This window comes from Prenolepis imparis, unplaced genomic scaffold, assembly GCF_030444845.1.
Source record: "Prenolepis imparis isolate NDT839.2.m4 unplaced genomic scaffold, iyPreImpa1.0 SCAF_9, whole genome shotgun sequence".
In the NCBI taxonomy this organism is placed as follows: Eukaryota; Metazoa; Arthropoda; class Insecta; order Hymenoptera; family Formicidae; genus Prenolepis; species Prenolepis imparis.
Window position 1 is genome coordinate 14,557,878 of NW_028141167.1, and position 23,510 is coordinate 14,581,387.

The 23,510-nt window shown below is 31.4% G+C and overlaps 1 protein-coding gene across 5 annotated transcripts in view; it reads left to right on the forward strand.

Moving 5' to 3' along the window:
- The window catches only part of LOC145941191 (cell adhesion molecule Dscam2), a 224,625-nt gene that overhangs the window by 103,162 nt on the left and 97,953 nt on the right, over positions 1 to 23,510 (forward strand). For all 5 annotated transcript variants that reach the window (XM_083047129.1, XM_083047128.1, XM_083047131.1 and 2 more), the window contains exons 3-4: positions 2,444 to 2,764; positions 11,106 to 11,267. In XM_083047129.1, coding sequence (XP_082903255.1) covers positions 2,444 to 2,764; positions 11,106 to 11,267 — 483 coding nt within the window. The remainder of the gene's footprint in view (positions 1 to 2,443; positions 2,765 to 11,105; positions 11,268 to 23,510) is intronic.

The following is a 23,510-nucleotide window of genomic DNA, read 5'->3' on the forward strand; positions in this document are numbered from 1 at the left end:
ATTGGTGCGAATGAAAAACATAGTGAATCCCGATCGTCCTTAATGCGCATGTGCTGATATCATCGTTGCTATTGTTTTTTCATGATTAGATTAGGTTCACCGTGAGAAAAGAGTTGTTTCGTCAACTCTTGCCAAAATAACAATAGATAACCATGGCAATGACGATACTCTCACATCCAATGTTGGACACAGGCTCATTTCACGAGAGGGGGAGGTATAGGCAATTACCCTTCCATTTATGTTCTAAAGTTTCTGGCTGGATTTAAACTCGGGTCCTCGGACATATCGAACAGACGCTCAACTCTCTGCGCCACGATCGCACACGTTTTATTTATAGATTATTGATTATCTTTGAAATGATAGAGTATTCATATAAGATGTAAGGAACTTCTCACAATTGTTACATTTTCATATATCCAGTAGAGCCTAGATTCTTCTTACTCAATGTGTGAATATTAAAAAAAACTGAAGAACTTTTATAAAATTTACGCACAGGATTTCGTCGATAAAATCGCGAAGGCGATCACGTCATGAGTTAATAACTTCCTTATGTTATCTTCCGCCGGATACTCCCCCTCGTTCAACGAGGCGGGAAACCGAAGTTGGAAGTGAAAGAGTGAAAGAGGACGCAGTGGATGCGCGCGATATACGTTTTATTGCCGATGAAAAGACGGCTTGCTTGAATCCATGGTCGTAACTGGAGCGATCAATCCGTTAGATCCCTCTTCCGCAGCATTTTTATTCTCGATACCTCCGAGAGAGAAATCTTTCTGTCGGGAACCGACGACCCGCGATTCCTGTGCCTTTTAACATAATATGAAAATCGCGTAATTTCTCTCCTTTTTTCTTCTTTTTTTTCTTTTATCGTGTCAATATTATCTCGAGCGAATGTCGGTATCTCTTTTATGGCTGAGAGATGCAATTTCATCTCTTATCTTATTAAAACTTTGAAAAATTCCGAAGCAGAATATGCGTAATCCAGCACCTTTAGAAAAATTTTGCTTCACGAAATTCAAGAAAAAAAAACAATCTTTGAAATAAATTTTATCTTCAAATTTTTTTATAATAATTTGAAATAAATAGATTCTCTCTCTCTCTCTCTCTCTCTCTATATATATATATACAATATGTATGTATAGGGGGAAAAAAAAGAAGAAAATCCGCAGGGAAAATCAAGTTGGATAAAAATGAAATATACAATCAATTCAGAGGATCATTTATGTGAGCGCATTCGTTATGCGGTAATACTCCTTACATCAAGGATGGGATCAAATACAGTCGTTCGATGCAGATGGAGAAACGATTGAGTCGACATTATTGCTCCATCTCGAATGAATGATTCCTTCGAACGTGCGCACTTTTTCAAGTCATGGCATTAACTCGTTACATTTTCCACCGTAATACTACGCACGCTACATCTCTTGTCGCTGTGTATCGCGCTTTGTGTATTTTACAGAGAGAGAACTCCTTACTCCGAATACGGTCTGAATATACTATTGCATAAACCGTCTCGACTTCGTGGCAGAGATCTTCTCGTCTCTAAGCTGCGGAAAAATTGACAGAGATTTATGGGAAATTGTTTCCTATTGCGCACATGAAAGAAAGAAGAAGAAGAAAAAGAAGAGAGAGAGAGAGAGAGAGAAAAGAGAAAGAATAAGAGTTGCCATTGCTCCGAAAACTATGCGGATTATTCCTACAGCGAGCACGATCTCGATGTGCATTTCTGCGTAAAAGTAAAATCTTGCGACTGTGTGTGTGAAAACAGATGGCAAATGTCACTTTACTACTTTTAATGCATATTTCTATATAAAAATTCAATAGTAAATATATTTGATGTAAAAAAATATCGGATTAAAATTCTAAAAAAGAGAGTGAGAAGTCTTAAAGAGGGCTATGAACGAACGCTTTTATTTTATTTCTCGCTCCTAGAGATTGTATAAAAATGCGTCTATCTTTTTAAAGAGTTTACAATTATTGTATTGTCATTCGACATTCTTGGTAAAATCGATTTTCATAATTTTGACATAAAATTAAAATTCAGAGCATTCAATCTCCGGATACTTTCTTAAGCGCAGGCAGACCGCTTTTCTCTAACACCCAACGATTAAGTATCTTACAAATAAGTTCGAATTTGTTTGCATGATTTTGAACTCTCTATGATTACTTCGAAAAAAAAACTTTAAGTAAACTCGAACTCTGGACGAGATAGGTTCGAATTCTCTATAAATACTTCAACCTATTCTCTATAAATAACTCTTCGTTGAAATGAGGAATATGCGTGTGTGAATGTGTAACAAGTATTATAAATAGATTGTTTCTTACGAGTATCATTCGAATCCTCTAGAAAATAACACTTGATTATTGGATTCGACTCGAATTTTTAAGAGTACATATTGAATTTGATCCCCACTAACGTGTTTTTTTCTCTCTTCCTGTTTCGCAGGACGAGGAGTGGTGCTGGACAGTCAAGGGCCGGTGCTGGTCTCGGAACCGCGCTCGAGCGTGGAGTTTTCAAACGACACCGGAGCGATGATCCACTGCTCGGCCCACGGCAGTCCCTCGCCGAGGATCGACTGGCTCATGGGGGACGGTTCCCCGGTCCTACCGATACCGCATATCCGTGAGATGCTGATGAACGGCTCCATATATTTCTTGCCGTTCGGTGCTGAGAGCTACCGCCACGATGTGCACTCGGCCGTCTATCGGTGTCAGGCATCGAACAGCGTCGGCAAGGTGCTCGGCCGTGAAATCACGGTGAAGGCCGGTAAGGGAAAGAAAGTGAGAGGGAGAGGAAGAGAGCGTGCTTCTTTATTTCTTCCCAGAGCTTCCCTCGTCTTGTCTCGCGAACGCTTACCCTCTTCCAGCCGATTGACCTTTCACCGTCCTTTGAAGCCCGCTCGTCGTACAGTGGAAAAAGACAAAGACTGATGATAGCGTGATGTGCAACTCTTTACGAGTGGACGCCATATACGACCTTGAATTTTTCTCTCAAGTCAAGAATCATCGCTAACTTTATCGATCATCGGTTCAAATCGTTTGTAGTTTATTTTTTTAACTTCGTTAAATGATTAATTTTGGTCAATCTTTTTTATAAAACAAACTTGACTTTAAATTTTGTCGATAATGAAATTTTTGAAAAATTATGCCAATCTGTATATCAGAAAGTGAGTATTCGAACAATTTTGCAATTTTTGAAAGTTAAAGATCGTTTTCCCATGTCATTAAACTCCACGCTTGCATATGACCTGCATCAAATAATGTAGCGGAAATACTCAACGTGTTACGCAGAATTAAAAATATAATATAAAGTATAAAGTTCCCATGAACAAATTGAACATATTACTTTTCAAAAGCATCAAATTATTGCGCGCCTCTTTTGTAAAAGAAAAACATGTAATTTAAGAATTCTAGATTCATCTGGGAAATAAATACACAATCGCGAGAGTTCGCACTTCGAATTTTCGACTGAGATTTGCTAGATTCCGTAAAAAGAAACTCACACATCGCGAAATAACGCCTAAATTGACAATTGCGCTGCAATCTCGTCCGGAATGATTCTATTCTCAAAACTCGGAGAAAAATACCTTTAAAATTTGCTCAAATTTAAATTTAAATGAAAATTAACTGAAATTTAAATGAAAATCTAATTTTATTTTTTCTAATTTTATTTCTAATTTTAAATTTAAATTCTTAATTTTGGATGCTAGAAATTAATGCATTTTAAAATAGAATTTCTTTATTATAATATGTACTCGCTTAAATAGAATCAATTATTGTGTAGCGTGTATATATATATATATATATATATATATATATATATATATATATAACTGAAATAATGATTTTAGTTATATAAATATAACATTACAAACACTGAAATTGAAAGAATTAAGGCTCCTGCATACTCGATTGCCACGTCCGTAAAATTTGTACGACAGTGCCACATTTGGCAAAACTATAAACTATTAAGCGTGAAAATGACATAAATTATTCTTGCGACTTACAGTGTCATTTATCATTTTAGTGCAGTGTTTCTATTTTTAAAGTAATTGTTATAGTGTTAAAATATACCGAAGACTCTCATTTTATTATAATTTAATATGTGAAAGCAAATATTTATTTCATTTCGATACCTGTCAAATAGCTGGTTTTCGTCCTTGATTAGGCTCAATTCAATTTGACATATACAATGTTATTTATTGCTTACTCAAACAAAAGGAGAGTTTTCGGTATATTTTACAAGTCGGTTCTATCGGTTACAAACCCTATTTTATTGAAAAACATTTTTATTTTAGCATAAGTCGCAAGAATTTTTATGGTATATTTTCTCGCTTCTGACGTCATCAATTCAAGATGGCTGCAGTGAGTATGCAGGAGCCTTAATGATGACTATTTTAAACAGAGATATTTTAAAGTGCGCTTTATATTATAATTTTATAAAGATCAATTTATAGAGATCAATTTTTATAGTAGTTTTATTTTGTTAAAAAAGTCTGAATTTGTGAAGAATTTTATTTTTTTTTTGTAAATTTATTATATTTTTTAAAATTAAAGAAGATATATACATATAATTCTAAATTTGAATATTCTATATAGTTGTAGGAAATCTTACACTGCTAATTAAAGTAAAACATAAAACAGAGTATGCAAAGTGTGTTTACTAAAGATCAATAAAATGCTCATTAATCTTTAATAAAATTTTATCGCTGCTTTAATCAGTGACATTTACACACTGAGTCAGTTTAAGAGAATATTGTTATCAACTTCAACATCGAGTTTATTTCTAAAATTTTGGTATTCTAAAATCTTGATTTTCCATAACGTTAAATATTATGGAACATCGCAAGAATTTTTTTTTAATTTTAACATTAAAATTTATTTTCTAAGTAAATATTATTTTTAATATATAATATTTTTAAATAAATTAATTTTTTTATACTTTTTATACTTTTAAGATATTTTTTAAATATTATATTATTGTTTAAATTCCTTTTAAACTTGACGATACAGTTATTCGGCACATTTCGCCATTTCGTAAAAATCCGTTATCTGAAATATTGTTGAGGAGTTATCTCTCTCACAAATGTATTTAATGTCAATCCCAGATCAGACAGTAAAGTGGCGATTCATCGCGAGAAGTAAATTAAAGACTGGACGATCTTTTCTGCACGTTTCGAATGCCCCAGTCCGTGGAGTTCGACGGCGAAAAATCAACAGTCTTCGGCATTATCAGATCGTACTGTTCTTCTTTAAGTTCCCGTTTCCGCCGAGGGGTAAATGTAATCGACCGTTTCCCCGGAATGACGTTTTAAACTCCTGACTATCGGTAAGCGGCGAAGGATGATCGCGCTCTCTTGGGCAGAACTAAGCCAACTATATTTATTGCGAGTGAGGGGATCCCCCTCTTTTCGCTTCTTCCCCATCTGGATGACCCTAAACTCATGCTCGCTTATGGCTAACACCCGACGCTCACTGTCCATATCAAAATTCGCGGTTTACCACGAGAGCTGTAAAGTGCATTTACGCATGTATATGTACAAGATGTTGCGAAAACGATGTAAAATGAAAAGCAGGTCTCATCTAAATCAGAAAGAAAAAGAGAGAAATAAAAATGTTATAAAAAGAAATTTAAGAAAATTTAATAATACAATTTAATACAATAAATTGTTTTTAACATAAACAAGAAGATAGTTATTTTCTATATTTTCTTAAATATATAAAACTGATATACAATTACAATCTCCGAATTATTTCATCTTGTCACAATTTTGAGAAATTTGTGATTAAAGTTGCAAAAGGGAATTATTATAATGTATTTTATCATATTATGTAACGTATTAGAAAAATTTGTTGATTTTTTAGATTGCTAAATACGAAAAAAAATTCCTAAATAAATCTAATGTCAAAAAAATTACAAATTTAAATACACACAGCATAGATATATATATTGTATACATAAAATATATGCAAAAATTTAAATTTTTTAAATTTTGCAACAACATTGAATTATGAGAGAAACAAGAGAAATCATATGAATTTTATTCTTGTGAAATACATCGAAATAAAAAAGTTTTTTTTTTCACGCGACCAATCACGTTCAATATGTAACATGAACAAATTTTGAACAAAAAGTCAAAAAATGTCAAAACAAATTTATTTTAATATATTTCGCAAGAATAAAATTTATATAATTTTTCACTTCTGACATCATAATTTATTATAATATCAAAAAGAGAGTCTTTTAATCATGAATATCTTATTAACTGTAATCGACAAAAAAATTTCTTTTGAGAGCTAAAAATTCTAACAAATTTAGTATTGATTACATCAAAACTTCCCCAACGTTTTATACCGTAAGGTATAATGTGGGGTAAATGCATTAAAATATCTCTTTTTTTTACAACTTTAATCAGAAATTTTTCAAATTTGTGACGTAAGTCGTGAATAATTTGAAGAAATTATTTTTTATTAACTGGAATATTATATTCAGTATAAAAAGAAAATTGGAGAAAATAATTATTCTTTTTTTTTGTTCGTTGAACTGTAATTATATAAAAATGAATTTATATTAAATATGTAATTATATAATAAAAATATAATATTAATTAAGTAAAAAAAGATATTAATCTTTACTTTTTTCAACACTCGAAGCTCGTGATTTTATCATAATTATAATAATTTATATCTTTATTATAAATATATACATTAGGGTGGTCCTTATATGGGTTTTTTCAGAATTTTAATGTTGGATAGTTGTAAATCGGCTTTAAATGTGAAAAAAAAAAAAATCTCTAATTTTTTCAGATTTTTATTTTGAGCCCTGAGTCTCCCTGTTGGCACGTAATTTTCATTTTCATTTAAAAAATATTTATTTAAGTTAGTTCTAGTCTAAAATAGCGACATTTTATGAAATACGTTTCATTGCCGTGAAAATAGTAAAACATCGTATATGAGGTATTTCACTCGAGTTGTGTGTGTTATACTACACACAAATCGAGTGAAAAAATTTAAATTATTATTTTACGGAGTAATCAATATATCGATTAATTTATTATTTTCCATTGATTTTTTTTGTTGAAGATATAATTTTTTTTGTATTCTTTTTTAATACAGCTTATTTTCTTGTATTGGTAGTCCTGATGATACATTGGGCTTTTGTTTTAGGTATTTCACGTGCAAACAGGGAGATTCAGGGCTGAAAATAAAAATCTGAAAAAATTAGAGAATCATTTTTTCTACATTTGGAGCTGATTTATGACCATCCAACATGATCTTCCATTTAACGACCACCCTAATATACATATATAACTTACATCTCGGATTTTTTATAGCGCATTTCTTCCCAATTAGTTGCGCGAAATTTATTGATGAAACAATAGAAACAGAGAGCGTCGTATATTTTGGTCAGATATGAAACAAGAACCCTCCAACCGAAAGAAATCTAACGCGCTCTGCGATATCTCTAAACAAATTTTGCGGATGAAAAATCAAACGCGTCCTGCCGTGTAATTTCACGAGGAATGTATCGATCGATCGAATGCGGATATCATCCTGTATTACATGAGACAAACGACCATGCGATTTCTTTACTTTTCTAGTTTGCGGCTGTAAGAATGTGCGATTCTTCCAAGTATCACTTATCGCATTTAGCGAGTATTTGGTGAATAGAGTTTTTTCTACCGGCAAAGAAATTTCTCTCTTGGATAAAGAATTGAGGGGAGGGGGAGATAGATTATCGTTGAAAAGGGCAGACAACGAAAGTTGCGAAGGAGCTTCTCCAGAAAAACCATCAAAACGGAGCACTAATTACCGACGCCACGGTCTAAAGAGTAACTGGTATTTGTGGAAAACAATGAGACGAGAAAAAAGTGTCGATGCTACGACATTAATATAATGCCTCTTTCAGGGTTAATATTACACTGAAAAAATTGTATTCTTATTTTAACATTTTTTCACTCACTTTTAGAATACTCTGTTTTTAAATAGGTGCCAAAAGAATCATCTTAAATTCTCTTTAAAAAAATGTCAGATATTTCTAATTTATAAAAAAATGTAGACGAAATGGGATTTATTTTTGCATTTACAAAAAAGTATTATTTTACAGCAAAGAAAGACCATAAAAAAGCATATGGACAGAACATAAAGCACGAGACCTGAATAATTAAAATATATTACACGTTACTTGTGAACACTTTTCTTAAGTCGCTTTCTTAAGTCTTCTTTTTATTGAAGTTAATTATTAACACACACTTTATACACATCTATTCTTCTTCAATAAACTAAAATTATTTAATAACAAACATTGTGTTGCACTGCAAATTACACTATATAACCATATATGTTGCTATTATCGCAAGTAGCAAATTTACGTCATTTGACATCAAATGACATCGTTCGACGTCAAAATGATGTCATTCAACGTCAAAATGATGTCCGACGTACGCTTGCTACCTGGGATAATCAATAGACGAAATGAGATTAATTTTTATATCAACAAAAAAGTATACATTCTTTTACAGCATACAGGCAAAGAAAGACCATAAAAAGTATAGATATAGTACATACAGACTGAGCGTGAGACGCGAGACCTGAGTCCTGGATGATTAAATTAAATTAGGCTACACGATACTCGTGAATACTTTGCTTAAGTCTTCTTTTTCAAGCCAGTTATTATCTCTCTTCATCCATTCTTCTAATAAACTAAAATCATTTAATGACAAATACTGCACTGGACTAAATTGCAATATTATATAACTATGTATGTATGTATGTATCATTTATTGTATATCCTCTCGGGATTTACAAGGCGCTTTTACAAGGAGCGTTCCCGAACCTTTTACAACACACCACCTCTCATTAACCTGGCCATAGTGACCTTACAATTTACTAACAACACCTCTCTCCTTTATCCTTCCTTCTTCCTCCTTCCATTCTCCTTCTCTCCTTCTCTCCCATCTCCTTTTTCCCTTACTTCTTCTCCTTAACTCATCCTGCTCTCCTCCTTTCCACTGACTCCGTTTTTCCTTTCCATCAGTCCCGAGCAGGCATATGGGGTGATTGGTTCGAACAGGATTCGAACCTGGGACCCACCGCATGTCAGCCAGATACTGAACATGCGGGGCCACATTTCACCCCTATTATATAACTATATACATTGCTGTAACAATATAACACCATATAACGCCAATGAACAATCCGCATAAAAAAACATACGACCATTTGTTAAACAAAATATATATGTATAGTTAAAAAATGTTTCTAGAAACATTTAAGAATACTTGCTTTAAAGGGGTTTTATAATATAAAAAGAACTTTTACTTCAATAATACAATTTTTTCGGTGTATACTTCTCGATAAAAGGCTTTCGTTAAGAATACTAATTAATAATATTGAATGTTGCGAATTGGTTGACGGTAGACGACAAGCGGTATCTCGATGTGCGCGCAATATAAAATCGCATTACAGGTTTTTCATGGAAATTGCATCTGTCGCGTTAGCGGAAACAGAATTTTCACGAATCAATAGTGATACCGACCAATCAAAACATTCAATTGGATTATTAAATATTTTCATTGCGGATCTCTAGATCCATTAACTCCGTTACTTATTTAGTTCTTTCACCTTTATTCGGATTCTGTTCGAATTATGATAGTTTGAATGTTATAGTATATCTATCTTTAAAATTTGTCAAGCAATTTTGAATATATTGTTTATAAGTGTGATAAAAAAATAGACAAATAGAAATGATTGAAAAATAAATACTCGTCGTTTATTTTACCCGACATCAGACATTTGTGATTCGACATTTCTGATGTTGAATATACAACAACTTTAAATTTCACGAAAGGAGAAATTGATTCCAGAGCTTTGTCGAAAAATACGCGTTTGCTACGCGAAACAGGCGACATTATTAATCACGCGAACAGCAGAGACGGTCGCCTTCCTCGATCTCGGAAGCTCGCCGGAAGAGCAATATTCATCACTCGGATCCGGCATTGCTTACAGAAACACAGTCCCGATATATCGTGCGACACGTTCCATTCTCGCTGTCTTCTTAAATCGTCATATTCGACTCTCCGCTTCTCCTTTCGTTTCCATCCCTACAAACACAGATTAATTCGTATATCATCCACATGATAAGACGATAAAAAGCAAAGAACTTCGCCCAGTCATCAAACATACATAATTTTGTAGATAATAATGGTAGTATTAAAAAAAATAATTTTGGATCTTCAAATCCCCGCAGGAAGTAGTTCTGACCTCTTAATGATATCATTTATTCGTTTAATTGCTTATCATCAAAGTTATTCAAGATAACAAATACGTCATTACTGTGCTCAGAAGGTATCTGCACCAAATAACCGACATGGTATAGAAACAACAGTCTACGGTACGAGCACCATTTTCCACGAGGAGGTGCCTTGGACGCAAAAAGAAATCTTTAGGAAAGGATGAATATAAAAAACAAAAATTCTAGGAGTCATGTTCAACTTTAAAATAAAAAAATCATCAGTTTATTGCCAGCGTGAAAGCATCCTGTAAGCATAGATAACAAAATGATACACTTTATACACCAATATTGATGACGTCTTAACATTGATCGGCGAGTGTTTTGGATATTGGCACCTATATGTCAATCCTCTCATAAGGCCCTACAATTTGATATATATCTCATCTCCGAACTCGGGGGACCCAGAAACCCCTATAAAAATGGCCGAAGTTCTTTTGGAAAAGTTCAGATACACTGATTTGCTTAATATCCTTCGAAATTGTCGAGAAATCTTGGAATTGAAGACAATGAATCCCGTATGAAACGAAGAATCGCGACCATTATCCATCGAAGGGAAGAGGGTCTCACTTCCGGTACGGTTCTTTTCATTTTTCCGACTGCATTATAGTCCGACATCCCGTTTCACGGCGAAATAATCTTTCCTTTCCTCTCTACTTCTGAATCTCTCTCGTTCCCTCTTTATTTTTTATCATTCCGCGAGTCTTTGTCATGGAGAAAGATAGCGATTCATTTCTCGCTCCCTTCTCGCACATTCTTCTGCTCTCCTGAGCATTCATTCCCCGTTCAAGCGGTCGTAATAATTTTTCTTTTCCAGTGGTACGCCAGAAATACGAGGTACAAGTGCGAGACGCCTATGTCCTGGCGGGCAACACCGGGGTGCTCAGGTGCGAGATACCGGCCTTCGTCAAGGAGTACGTCGCGGTCACGTCTTGGTTAAAGGACTCGGCCTTTAACATTTACCCGTCCGCAGAGAGCGGTGAGTGTGCGCAATTATGTTGATCGCGGTGACCTACATGCGAGCGAAATGTCACGTGTGAATCTGAGATTACATCTATATGTACATAAATCTCCTGATGATTATCGTATTTTCAGCGAAAAATCGGAACTTAATCCTTGGCATTTTTTTTCATTTCAAGTATTGTTTTTTCATGTATTTTAACTCATCATTTATTACCTTGTAGTATCCCAGCACACGATATCCTATGGATATCCGTTTTATGTCCATTTCATGTCAGAATGTCCATGGACATTAAAAAGATATTCATAAGATGTACAGTTTTGGACATTTCTGGAATATCCCCCAAAATGGACACGTTAATATATCCATATGATATCCGGCCCAAATATTAAAAGTGTACTATATAATACACGACAACGCTGCTTGTGAACGGGTGTAATATATATAAATCAAGCTGAACAAAAAAATTTTATACCATTTTGCAATGTTTGCAATAATAAAAAAAGACATAGTTTATATCACAAAATTAATTAGATACAATTTGTGAATTAATATTTTTATTTTGTTAATTTTAATTGATGTTTTGGTTTTCGAAGTATAATTGGACATAGTTATGCAATATGGAACCAATCACCAGTTTTTTCGATTTCGAGATTTTTATTGCAAATTGTGCCTGATACCAGTCGTTAGTTCTTTCATTTATCGCTATGCGACGCGCGATGCGCTATCTATTTCGTATTTAAGTTTTAGTAATGAGAATTATATATAGCTCGCAAAAAGCAGCGAATATTAAAGATAAATATTTCTTATTAAATATTTCTTATTTCTTATTAAGTTTAATTTTTCTGATACGATTCCAATACAGGAAATTATAATGTTTCAATGTTAAAGTCTAATTGTAAGCAATCTTTTGGTAGATATAAGATATATAACTTCATCAATTTATGTATAAATAAAAATCTTAGTTTTCAATTTTTGTGAAAAGAGTATCCATAATGAATTTATATGACCTCTTTAATGTTCATTATTCGTCATCAAAGCTTGATGAAATATCTGATTACTCTATATGATGTCCATATGACATCTATGAATACATCTAATGGATGTCGAATGTGTGGGTTTAATGTAAATTAAAATTTTGGGTTTCCCCTGCCTTTTTCATCCCCTTATCACATTCATTTTATGTCCATATAAAGTCCGTTGCGTATATCTGTTATTACTAATTTATGTCCATTAGACGTCCATCGGATATCTTTTGGACTTAAACTATGTCCACCAATTTCATATTTGGATATGCCATGGACATCCAATGTATATTTGAGGAACATAAAACGAACATTTTATGGATATTCTCAATATCCTTGAAGGATATTTGTAGAATATTTTCTGGATATTCGTGTGCTCTGTCTGGGGTTGTTCTCTCTGTAACTTTGGAAATTATTTCTAATATCGTGTATCTCGCATATTTTGCATTGGAATATTTTTTAAAATTATTTTTGTGCTTATGAGAATTTATTTTAGTAGACCATTGATAAAATAATACATTGAATGCGAGACAAAATTTTAAGGATTGAATATTAAATGCACGAGATTGCAAAAGAGATTTTAATATTCCTTTATAATAATTAAAACGTAAATTAAAACGTGATTTCTGAAACTAAGTTAAAGTTTTCCATTAAATATATTATAGATATATCGATAAAAAGTATAACGCTAAATTTCCATCGAAATTAATTTATAATTGCAGAGTTTGAAGCAAGAGCGAAACAAGTCTTTCATTTGTGCGACAACAATTTCCAATAATAATTTAACTTAAATTTAACTTTAATATTCGAAGAGAGAACAAACCTTTTACACAAATTATGAGAGTGTGTTCTGTGTTCTTGCTCTGAACTCTTCAGTGTCTTCCTTTTCCAACGCATTTATTAAAAGCAAAAATAATTATTCAGCGTTGAGTAAAGCGAGGCTCGATAAAACAATTTCGGTAAACAATAGACAAGGAAGAAAAAAAAGAATCATTTTTCTTCCCTTTGCATATCAAGCGACAGATAAAAGGCACATGAGAGTGTCGCGAGTTATTATCCTAGTCCGATCACTATATCCAAATTAATTAGAAGTTGAGAGAGTGTGATATTTAAATGTATATACACATACATCCACATCACATATATGTTACGATGAAGCGTTGTTACGTGTTCCTGACTCGCGCGTTGTGAATCGCGATGTTATGAAACACTGATATCATAGATAGGCACGCGCAAAAGAACGAAAAGTAACGACGACGGCGATAAAACGCAAAACTCCATGAGGCTTTTTTCAGGAACGGCCTTTTTTTATGTCGTAGAGTTGCGCCTCATGGTTATCGGATATCTTTCGATAGTTTTTCGCATCTGCTCGCATGCAAACGATATTCTTTAGATTGAAACTTTGCGGATCGTTTATCGCTATTATCGAAAAAAAATTGTATTCTCGAAATAAAAGGATTGTGTACTATAAAATTCCTCTTAACAGATATTTTTAAGTATTTCTAAAAATCCTCTGAAACTAAGAAGATATTCTTTATTGATAACAAATTGTCATATATTTTTTTTATGCAAACTGTTCATTTGGCGTTACTTGATCATATTGTTACAGCAAGGTATATGATATTATATATAGTGTTGTAATTTACAATGCGATGTTTGTCACTGAATGGTTTCGTTATTAGAAGTGGCTGAAAAAGAAGATTTGAGCGAATTAAAAGAAGTGTTCATGAGTAACATATCCTAATTTAATTGTTTAAGACCCAGGTCTTGTTTCTCATGCTCGGTCTATATGTCTATGCTTTCTTTATGATCTTTCTTTATTTGTGCGCTCTAAAATAATGCACCTTTCGTTAATGTAAAAACAAAACTCACATTTTGTCTACATATTTTAATTAGGAATATCTACTCTTTAGAGAAGATTTCTCTTTTTGAAGTAAGAGGGTCCTTTTAACGACTAAAATCTTTAAAACAGACTATTTTAAAAATAAGTGGAAATTCTTAAAATTAGAATACACTCTTTTTAATATAAGCTTTCAATTTGAAAACATGTTTTGAGCGCTGTGATTGAATTATCATATTTAAATAATAAATTTAATTTGATACACGACACAGCGGATATATTATAAACAAATTTGCATCACAATTTGAGAGTCATATTAATTTGGAAATATTCTACTAATAATAAAATAATTAAATGTATCTTTCTCCTTATCTTACATATATACAAAAATTGAAGAAATTTGATTTAAAAGATAAGTCTAAAATAAAATGAATGCTGCGATAGTTTTAGAACAATTAATTCTAACTATCTAAATTATTCATATTCTATCTTTCTATTAATATTTGTGTAATAGTAGTTTTTATTGTATAGGTCTTTTTTCCCATGAATGTGTGTGTGTGCGTGTGTGTGTGTATGTGTGTGTGTGTGTGTGTGTGTGTGTGTGCAGTGATTCTTTCGAATAAAAATTGTGAAAAAGTTTATCGGCGAAATGGATGGATTTACTAGAACGGACGAATTCAACCGTTTTCGCAGTTTCGTCCCCGAGGCCAGCCGAGAAGTCAAGCACCTGACGCATCGTGGAAACTTTCCCAAATTCGTTTTCCCTGTGTCATAATGGCGACATTGTGTACCCGCCGCCGTCGCGCGTTCGTGCGAGATCTCTCGAGGAGGAACGGAACGTGACGCATTGTCGTCGCGTTTCGATCGCGGCTTTTTAGGCTGCCACGTGTGTGTGTGCGCGCGACATAAATGCGAAAATCTCCTCTCTCCCTCTACCATCGAAAAACGTTCACGTGCGCGATAAATTATACGTCGCCGAAAAAACGGCGAACTTTCACTGAAAAAGTTTTCTTTTATAAGAATTTCCCACTTATTTTTACAGAAAACTCTGTTCTAAGCTAGACGCCAAAAGGATTCCCTTATCTTAAGAGAGAAATCCTCTGAAGATTAGTATCAGATATTCCTAGTTTAAAAAATTGTAGACGAAGTGGGATTTATTTTTATTAACAAAAGAGTACATTATGTTACAGTACACAGGCAAAAAAAGCATAAACATATACTATATATAGAGAGATCTAGATCTTAATCGTTTAAATTAAGTTATATGTTACACGTTATTTACTCGTGAATACTTCTCTTAAATCGCTCAAGTCCTCTTTTTCGAGCCATGTATTATCTTCATCCATTCTTCTAATAAATTAACACCATTCAGTGACAAACACTAGACTGCATTGTAAGTTGCAACTTGCAACACTATATAATCATATACGTTGCTGTAACAATAGACGAAATGGGATTTATTTATACATTAATAAAAAAGTTTATTATTTTACAACATACAGGCAAAGAAAGACCTTAAACAAAACATAGACATAGTAATATATAATGAACATGAGAAACCTGGATCCTGAATGAACTTCTTAAGTCGATCAAGTCTTCTTTTTCGAGCTATTTATTAATACTTCATTAATTTTTCTAAACTAAAACATTCAGTGACAAACATTCAGTGACATTCAGTGACATTGCACTGCACTGTAAATTGCTATTATTAACTTAAACCTTTTTATTTTTAAAATATAATTTTATTAATTTATAAAAAAACATTTAAATATTAAAATTTATTTTAACTTTTACATTAAAATTTTAATAATTTATTAATCTTTTCATTGTAAATGAAATATTTTATTTTAAAATAAAATCTTTAATCTCTATATTAATAACTGCTCCTAAAAACATCTAAATACATTTTCCAATATATTTACTTTGTTACTTTTTTTCCTATGCAAATTAACATTATATAATTATATACATTGCGGCAACAATATTAAGTAGTACAATAAACAAATTTTCACTCATTCAAGCATTTATCTATCCAATTTCTAAGCAATCAGTTCAGTACTTCAATCCCTGTGTTAGGATCGAGTCAGAAAAATTAAATTGATATAAAAAACAGATATGATACATATCTTTAATCTTTGAACCAATTTCGAATTTCACCAACTTTATATAATTTTTCTGACTAAAACTTAAATATATGAGATAGATAGCGAATCGCGCGTTGCATAGTGGTAAATGAAGGAACTAACGATTACTGAATACTATTTTTTATAGTATTTTTGCAATGTTGCTGAACATTTTTTTATAAAATATTACAGTTATACGTTCCTGTAATGTCTCTTCAATATTACATTGCAACTTGCAAAATTGTAACATGGCTGCAATGTAATTGCAATATACTGTGCTGTATGAGATATGACCATATAATGCCAAATGAACGGTCCGCATGGAAAAAGCATACAACCGTTTGTTATTAACAAAGAATATATTCTTAGTTTTAGAGGATGCAATGTTCTAGAAACACTTAAGAATCTCTGTTAAAAGAGATTTGATAGAATCCTCTTACTTCTAGAGTACAATTTTTTGTTTGGTCGCACACAACCCAACCTGTTTGATGTGCGCGCAAAAGTTTTCCGAATGATTCGTTCTCCATTTAGAAGTACTTGCGCGCACCTTAGAATCCCGCCTTCCGTTACCTCCCTATTAGATTGGATTTTCCCCTTCGGACTGCGCGAGACGCGAATCGCGCATTTGATTTAATCCGTGGATTTGTCGCCTATCCGACAGACGTAAAGAACGGCCCGCTTATGAAGTTTAATCGTCTTTGGAAACAGTCGCGCGCGCTCTGGCACACTCGCGTGAGTTAAATTTATTCTCTCTAAGAGCTCCAAAGTGCGCCGTCTTTTCGCGAGATATTCTGAACCGTCTCGCGGTAAATGGTGCAAATTTTAACGACAGCTTCTATACGTGACTTTCTAATTTGCAGATTCATTTATTAGTTTTCAATGGACGAAAGTTATTGACTCCTTTTTGAAAGCTGAGACTCTTCAGAGACGTAATTTATATTCGTATAATTTTCGTTATTAGTGTAATAATTTATTACATTATGTCAACTCGAACTGTGCGAAAAACCGCCTTAATGCATAGCAATTCATCATATAGATTACAGAGAGAATTAATAACTTGTTCAGAACTATGTTAAACTTGAAGCCATCGTGACTTTTGACTTTCAACTTACAAAACTTCCAAACTTTTCAGATACGAAAAATATATTGAGTACCTTTCCACATCTATGTATAACGGAAAGTTTGCTCTTAATTTCGGAATTAAGGCTCCTGCATACTCACTGCAGCCATCTTGAATTGATGACGTCAGAAGCGAGAAAATATATCATGAAAATTCTTGCGACATACGCTAAAATAAAAATGTTTTTCAATAAAATAGCGTTTGTAATCGATAGAACCGACTTGTAAAATATACCGAAAACTCTCCTTTTGTTGGGGTAATCAATAAATAACATATATATGTCGAATTGAATTGAGCCTAACTAAGGACGAAAACCCGCTGTTTGACAGGTATCGAAATGAAATAAATATTTGCTTTTACATATTAAATTATAACAAAATGAGAGTCTTCGGTATATTTTAACACTATAACAATTATTTTAAAAACAGAAACACTGCACTAAAACGATAAATGACGCTGTAAGTCGCAAGAATAATTTATGTCATTTTCACGCTTTATAGTTTATAGTTTTGCCAAATGTGGCGCTGTCGTACAAATTTTACGGACTTGGCAATCGAGTATGCAGGAGCCTTAAAGGGAGATAATAATAAATGGAATAATAAATGTAATAAATCCTTTTATATATTATACGTACTTGCGATGTGTTACAAAGTATTTACACAGAATGTTTTACAGAAAGTGAGAGAGAGAAAAAGAAACTGAAAGAGAGATAGGGAATGAGAGAGGGGGAGGAGAGAAAAGAAAGAAGGTCGGAGAGGGGGAGAAGAGAGAGATAATATCTATAAAGCATATATGACCAAACTACAAATTATTCTCACGAAACATTCTGCTCTGGTTATTAGTTTCGCGTACGTCGCGAGCGACGGATACCGAGTGTATCGACGTTTCATGGATCGACATGAAGTGCCACGGTTGGCCACCCGGATGCAGCCAACTCCAACACGAAACGTTCCATCGCAATGCAAATTAGCTCAGGCTTGTCTATGGAAACGTCGAACTATCCTCTCCCGCTACCCCGATACGTCTCGCTCATTTGTCGTAAACCACTTGGCAAGTGCGCATTCACTAGTTGGTATGCGAGAAAGATCAAACTTGTGAGAGCTCGAAATTCGTTTTTATATACATATTTCGTATACATTGTTGTATCATTATTGATACATAAATCGCGCAAATGTGTATGTGGGGCACCAATATAAACGATATAAATACAGAAATTAAATATCACGAAATATTCCCTCGTAGAAATTTACATACCGGATACCGGATACAATATTGAACAAACACCGATAACTACTAACATCGGACCAAAGGTCAAGCATAAAAGTGTAACACTATTCTGCGGTTAATTGCAGTTGCTGATGCAATGCTGGCGAAAGCATACGAAATTTTAGCAGTGCAATAAATACGTATATACAGTATTTTGAATATGATTCCGACAATAGAGTTGCATTTGCATTGATCAATATTAAATATTTATTCAAGCTCTTAAATTAGTCAAGAATAGCGATCAAATTAATTTAACATTCTTGTGCCAACTTATTTTGTCATATATATGGATGAATTTGGCATAAAAATCTTTGTTTTTCTTTTAAAAAAATTTAAATTTTATAAAAATAATAATAGTGATGGAAGTATTTTTAAATGTTAAATTTTATTTGTATTATAATTAAATATGTTTAATTATATTTATATTATAACTAAATTTATTATTTATTAAATAATTATAATATTTAATATTATAATAATTTATTTGTTAAATTTTTGGAAAATCTAAATGTACATACAGGTATTAAAAAATACATAAAAAATCATGAAAGTTTTGTATATATTAATATTAATTCTATTAAAAAAAAACAAGATATTAAAAACCTAAATGTTAACCAGTAACAAGATAATGTTATCCTGCCGCCACTAATGAGCCAATGTTCGACTAATTAAACACAATCGAAAATTACTGAACATGGATTATATGTGTACAATACAATGATACTGTCATAATCTTATAAATATAATATTAAATTATGCGCCATGTGTCATGTGTCATTTTAAACTGTCAACGTTTGGTCAACTTCGCAATATATATTTTATATAATCAGTAATTTAATCTCTCGGAATTATATTTTGGTCTGGGAAAAAGTTCAACTATAATGCAAAATTTTTTATCATACTTATGCTACTAACGAAATCATTAAATTACCCTTGCTTCGCAGGGTCCAACTCATATGACGACAATATTATTATCTTTCCTCTTTTTACCATGAGCATCACACTTTTGTTTTCCTATAGTTTACTCAATTTAATAAATGTACATTCATTACGTTTATTTTGCTAAATGTATGTACAAGGTGCGTGTTTAATAAACAATATTACTTTTTCTTTGTAAAAATATTTAATTATATTATACTAATTTACTATGAACAAGAGTGTTTACTTACAGACGGATTTTTTTTAGTAAAATAATATCTATGTTACACCAAGGGATTATAACACAAAGCTATATGGATTAAGCTGTATGGACATAATTATATTATCATTCCTTTCATGTTGGAGCTCTTTTTCTATTCTCGTGTATTTAAGTTTGAATCACACTACGTGTAGTAAATGAAATTTGCCAAAAGTGGTGGCCTTTGTGTTTAGGAAAATATCTTCCGCTTTTTGCATTTTTTCTTGTTCAAGCGCTGTTTTGAGCAGCCTTTTTGATTGTCTTTGTACTTTTACTTCTTTCTTTGTTTGTTTACCATACACTTTTATGTTTGCTGCACGATTATCCTCTGCTATATCTCCGATAAAGCAGATATTTCTGTCAACAGAAAGATATCATTTGCAATCCCAAGTTATTTATTCGCATACCTACGTAAAATGTCTGCTTTCTCTATCTACAAAGAGAAAAAAAATTATTTATCTGTAGGCTATTAAAAACAGAGCTAAACTCATTTTTGTATTAATGTATTTTAAAAGTAAAACTTTTTTCTTATAATTATTTTTTATTTTTTCTGTCTTAAAGTATGCGTTTCTGACAATTGAGATAGAATATTGCACATATAAAATTATTTCATATATATAAGGATAAAACGGATAATTACTTCTTTTTATTCATGGTGCAAATATCTGATCTTTTCAGCAGAGTAATATATAATATTATTCCACGGCAGAGTACTCGACGTCTCTAGACTAGATCGATAAAAATCTAAATTTTTCACGTATAAGCCGATAGAGACGACAATACCCAATTTCTTTATACGAGAGAGTATAAGCTGCGATAGATAGCTGAATAATACGTATAGTGATAACAGCCATTTTCGTTCATGGTTCTATTATCGTATCCTGAAACCCTCTTTTCAAGTAAAGCAAAAATTCATCGTACATTTTTCATCAAGTAAAACCCTGAGTCTACATTTAAGTTTTAAATTCAATTTTTTTCAGAGACTGAAATTTAAAAGGATTAAATAATAAACTTTGAATAGGTTATTACAAAGACAATTATTTAAAAAAATATTATTACATATTATTAGAATAATTTTTTAATTTGTTATTCGCTGAAAATGTTACCTACTATTCGAATTATTTATATGCGTATACGTGTATGTTATGTTTATAATCATTATTCATTATTCTCTCATATTCATTATTCGTATTATTCATTAATCAAAATTAAATTTTATTAAGTTTTATTTATTATATATTATTCATACATATAACTCGTTATTATAATATTATTGTAGAACTTAGTTTTACTTGAGTTTTCGTTAAATGTAAAATTAAAGATAATTAAAGATAATTAAAGATAATTAAAAATAATTAAAGATAATTAATAATTTCACATTAATTTTAATTTTAATTAAATAGTAAGTAGATATAAAATAATTTTTTTTCTAAATTCGTTCAGTTTACTTTATCTATTTCCTTCGTCCTATTTTCTTCGTCAGTTTTGTATTTTTTCTTTTAAAAATAAAATATTTATTTGACTAATGTGTATACAATAGTAAAGATTTTATTTATACTATATTGTTATATTTATATAAATGTTGTTTATATAATTGTCATACAAATAGTAGATGATGAATATATTCAGAAAAAAGTAATAATTTAGATAATTATTTTATCTATATAATTATCCAAAACGTTATTCAAGTAAAAAATAATATGACATAGATAATTTCAGAATATTTATTCAAATAAAAAATTATTTAAATATAAAAAATTGTCGAATCAAATAAATTAATTAAAATATAATACATTGTTAAATGAAAATAAAAATATATCAATTATAATTAAATTATCCATTTTATTTGTTATCTATTATTTAAAAATTTTGCTTCTGGTTTATTATTCATGTTTTGATCGTGTTTGACAGAAATTATTATTTATACTGTTTCTAAAGAAAACGTTTTTAGAATAATCTGATATAAAATTATGATATAGGGCAGTCCTTTTAGTTATTAACTGTAATAAAAAAATTTCGAAAAATTCTCTACTATCGTCTAGAAATCCATCTTTTAATTTCACCATCATCTGGAGACCAAAATCCATCCTTTAATTTTACTATCACTGTTTATTGCTATCTCACGCTCTAAAAATTAATCTTGCGAAACGCAATTTGACGACGTTTTTGTTTTAGCTTCCGTAAAACGGAAATGTGCGTACTTTGTCCCGGCAAACTTGCGTCACGTCGCTTTGGCAATAAGTCGCGAAAGAGCAAGAGGCAAAGCGATGCACTTTCCGGCATTCTGTGAAGTAATGAAGGAAGTGGTTGTGCTTATTTTTCATCCGAGATAATGTATGACAAAAGATATTTCAGCGTTAACGCATATAAACAATGTAACATAATTGATTCTAATTATCAATGTTGCATTTCTAATATATCATATAACGTAATTTGTGAATGTTCTATATAAATAAGATATAGGCTACCGGTAATAAAAAATAAGCGTCTTTTTTCTTTGATAAATTTTTAAATAGTAGATAAATAAAAATAAACAGTTTATTCATAATTGATACATTTCTATTCAAATAACAATTTATTGGATCAAACAATTTTTTGTATTTAAATAATTATTTATTTGGAAATATAAATATTTAGAAATAATTATCTAAATTGTATTATTTTTTATCTGAATAATATTCTCGTTATTTATGATTTTTTGATTCGAAAAATACGTTTTCAAAATATCTTATTTTTTTATCATATTATCTTTGTTACAAACATATACCTATATATGTATATAATTTTTGACAGACTTTTTCTCTACAATTTTTCTCTTTAATTCTAGTTCTCGCAAAACGTCAAAAAACATGAAAAAAAATATATACATATATATAATCGCTTTTTTTGATATTTCGCGGAAATTATGTTCCTGCGTATTTTATTAAAAATGTGTTCGAAATGCGTAATACATATATAAACGTAAATGTGTGATAAACGAAATATTTTTTGTGTGACACGATATATTTTATAATTAACTGTGTATACCTGCGAAAAATGCGCTTTGATAAAGATTACCAGAATAACGCAATATTCGCGAACTCGAGGTCGATTCATCGCAGTTTTTGCTGGTGACAAACGATGCACGTGGGAATGAAACGAACTTTCTTTAAAATCCACGAATCCGCGTTTCGTACACGACACTCCAGAGAGAATTCGCTCATGGTCGAAATAAATCTAGCGCGAGATATATTTCGGTAATAATCGATATATACATAAATCATTCGTATACTCACAGACCGAGATTCATTACGAAGGAAATTGTAACCTTCATCTTGCATTATGACATTTTCCTCCGGGATCATCCAAATGTTTTCGCAATCTCTTACAATCTTCTGCATATATCGTATTATCAAAAGACTTTCAATTTCATATAGATGTTCATATATATATATATATATATATATATATATATATATAAAATCATATATAATTATTTTTTTAATAATTATATATATTTTACATTATAAAAAATGTTTGAAATGATAACCATTTGTGTACAGTATATACATATTTGAACATTTAATTTTGTAACATATAATTTAATAGTTTTTAATTTTTTTCAAATTCCTATTTGTTGTATATATACAAATTTGAATATTTTTTTATTTGGCATATTTTTTCTTTTTTTTTTAACATTTTTGTTAAAAATTACAATTATCTTATTTTTA